The following is a 2,723-nucleotide window of genomic DNA, read 5'->3' on the forward strand; positions in this document are numbered from 1 at the left end:
AAATTAAATAAAAGTAACGACTTTCTACTTCTTGCCTTTTTTAAACTGTAAGGAGTAAAAAGTACAGATAATTGTCTGAAAATCTCAGAAGTAGAAGTAAAAAGTAGATTGAAAAATAATTACTCAAGTAAAGTACAGATACCCAAAAAATTTTTACTTAAGTACAGTAACAAAGTATTTGTACTCAGTTACTTTACAACTCTGGTATCAGGTGCATAACTGGTAAATACATATTACATAACTGGTGCATGAGKAATATCTAGTACAGTACCAAGTACCTGGTCCAAATAAGTAACCAGTACCGCTCACCCAGTACAGGGTTCACGTTAATACCATTTATTTACTTGAATATTTGGTAAATACTTTTAAAAATACTTTTTAAATGCTGCTTTGAGTAAAGAMCGGTTATGTGCCTAGTACTAACCTGGTACAAACAGGGTATACCAGTTAAGTACCTGGTGAAAATTGGTTTTGTACCAAATATAAAAGCAGGTAAATGCCCGTTACATACTTGTAAATAGTGTTAAGTGCTGGGGYTTGTACCATTTACTTATTTGCTTACCTGTCATGTAGCAGGTACTGATCACATACCTGGTACTTGACAGGAACTGGGTACAGGCTGTGTTACAAACTGTATTGCTACTAAAAGCACTTTGCTTTAATAAATATTATAAACGATGATTCATTGAAAMTGATTTTTTTTAGTGGTGGAACAAACAAAGGAGGTAAAAAAGGAGGAGGAAAAGGGAAAGAAGAAGAAAAACAAGAAAAAGGACAAAGAGAAAGAACACRTGGACACACAGAAAACAACCAAAACAACCAAACAAGAGCGTAAAAGTAACTAACGACTCACCTTCAGTCAGATAAAGCTTTAATAGAACATCGACAAGCTTACCGCTCTCTCTTTTGCAGAGAAGCATTTACAGGAAGATTCAACTCCTGAGGCAGAATCAGTGGTCGAAGAGCCGAAGAGTGAACTCAAAGAAAGTGATGACGAAGAGGAGAAGAGTTCTCAGGGGCCCGCTCCTCCATCGCCTTTGAAGAAGAAAACCCTGGACACATGTGAGTGATGATGTGTGATCAAAAACCCATTCGAGAACTAGTTCAAGTTACGACTGCCTGTTCAAATTTACAGCCAGGTGCCAAATAAGTGAGGAGAGCAAAGATGAAGAAAGCCAAGAGAAGGTGAAGACGGAGGACAAGTCCAACACCACAGATAAAACTGCTTCGAGCCTGGGATCGCTCAACTCCAACTACAGGGAGACCTCGTCCTCTGGGAGCGAAGAYGACAGGGTGAGACACGAATGCAGGYGAAACATCTTTAAAYATGTTGCCATGAAGACGTTCAATCATTTCTCCATCGTTTCTTCTCAGCTRTCGTCTCCATTGTTGTTGGAGGATCTCGAGAAGTTCGCCTTGCGTCCCGCTCCCAGACACACTACAATCCAGTGYAGGGTGACCCGGGACAGGAGGGGCATGGAGAAGGGCATTTATCCAACCTACTACCTGCACCTGGAGAAAGATGACGGGAAGAGGGTCGGCACCTCTCTCAAACTTCTAACTTACAAATCTATTTATTGTTCAGGCTTCTCCAGCTGTCGTGTGTCTATCAAAACTCTTTATTTACCTTTTTTGTTTTTGTTTCACCCCGAAGGTGTTTCTGATGGCGGGCAGAAAAAGAAAGAAGTGCAAAACCTCCAACTATCTCATCTCGGTTGACCCAACGAAACTAAGCAGAGATACCAACTCGTACATCGGAAAACTGCGGTACAGCTTTATCAGTCAGAATCCTTAAAACTGAGATATTTTCTTTTTTTAATAACCACTCATTCAGATGACGGCAAAGTCCTTTTGTTTTACTTTAAACCCCTCTTTTATTTAATTGATGCTTAAAGATCACTGCTGGAAGGGTTCATGAAATGAACAGATTTATGTGACACCTCTGTCCATCTAATGAGCTCAAGCCCAAACAAGGAGCAAGTGAATTTTGATTTTGTCGAGTTATAGTTTGATCGCTGTAAGGTGGAGTTCCCACACTCAGTTTTGTGTGCAGATATGAACACTGTTCACGAGCTCACACACTGATTTTATCTGCAGGTTGCTTGTGTCTTAACATGATGTTGCATGAGAGTTAAGTTTTACTGACGAGAGAGAAACCAAATTCTTTGCAGGTTTATGTTTAGAACTATAGATTTTAATCTAGAACCACCCCCACCTCCATTTTTATTAATGAAAGACTCTGTTGATTTCAATGTTACCCAAAGGTGGCAAAACTGAAAATCTCACAGAGAAACGCCAGCAGCCTCCTCTGCATTTATCTTGCTTCTGTACCCAGAATCTTACAGAACTCTTTGATTTAGGTCCAACGTTCTGGGTACAAAGTTCACAGTGTATGACCGAGGTGAAAACCCAGAGAGAAAACCCTTCATCCAAGAGTGCGACTCGGTGCGGCAAGAACTGGCAGCCATCTGCTATGTGAGTACCAAACGCACACAAACACACTTCGCACAAAGTAGCCCGCAAGACACTCCGTTCTGTTCCAGGAGACGAATGTCCTGGGATTCAAGGGTCCGAGGAAGATGACCGTGATCATCCCCGGCATGTTGGAGAACAACGAAAGAGTGTCCGTTTGTCCCCAGAACGTAAGTCTTAAAGGGATCCATGATTAGTTGTAACATTAGACTTTATTTAATAAACATATAATTTAACTGTAAAATAAAGAC

At 40.5% G+C, this 2,723-nt stretch overlaps 1 protein-coding gene across 1 annotated transcript in view; it reads left to right on the forward strand.

Moving 5' to 3' along the window:
- si:dkey-220f10.4 (tubby protein homolog) overlaps positions 1-2,723 on the forward strand; it is a 7,454-nt gene that overhangs the window by 1,912 nt on the left and 2,819 nt on the right. The window contains exons 4-8 of the mRNA XM_014008160.1: positions 1,136-1,293; positions 1,375-1,536; positions 1,655-1,767; positions 2,361-2,475; positions 2,544-2,642. Coding sequence (XP_013863614.1) covers positions 1,136-1,293; positions 1,375-1,536; positions 1,655-1,767; positions 2,361-2,475; positions 2,544-2,642 — 647 coding nt within the window. The remainder of the gene's footprint in view (positions 1-1,135; positions 1,294-1,374; positions 1,537-1,654; positions 1,768-2,360; positions 2,476-2,543; positions 2,643-2,723) is intronic.

Source organism: Austrofundulus limnaeus, unplaced genomic scaffold (genome assembly GCF_001266775.1).
Source record: "Austrofundulus limnaeus strain Quisiro unplaced genomic scaffold, Austrofundulus_limnaeus-1.0 Scaffold48, whole genome shotgun sequence".
Classification (NCBI taxonomy): Eukaryota; Metazoa; Chordata; class Actinopteri; order Cyprinodontiformes; family Rivulidae; genus Austrofundulus; species Austrofundulus limnaeus.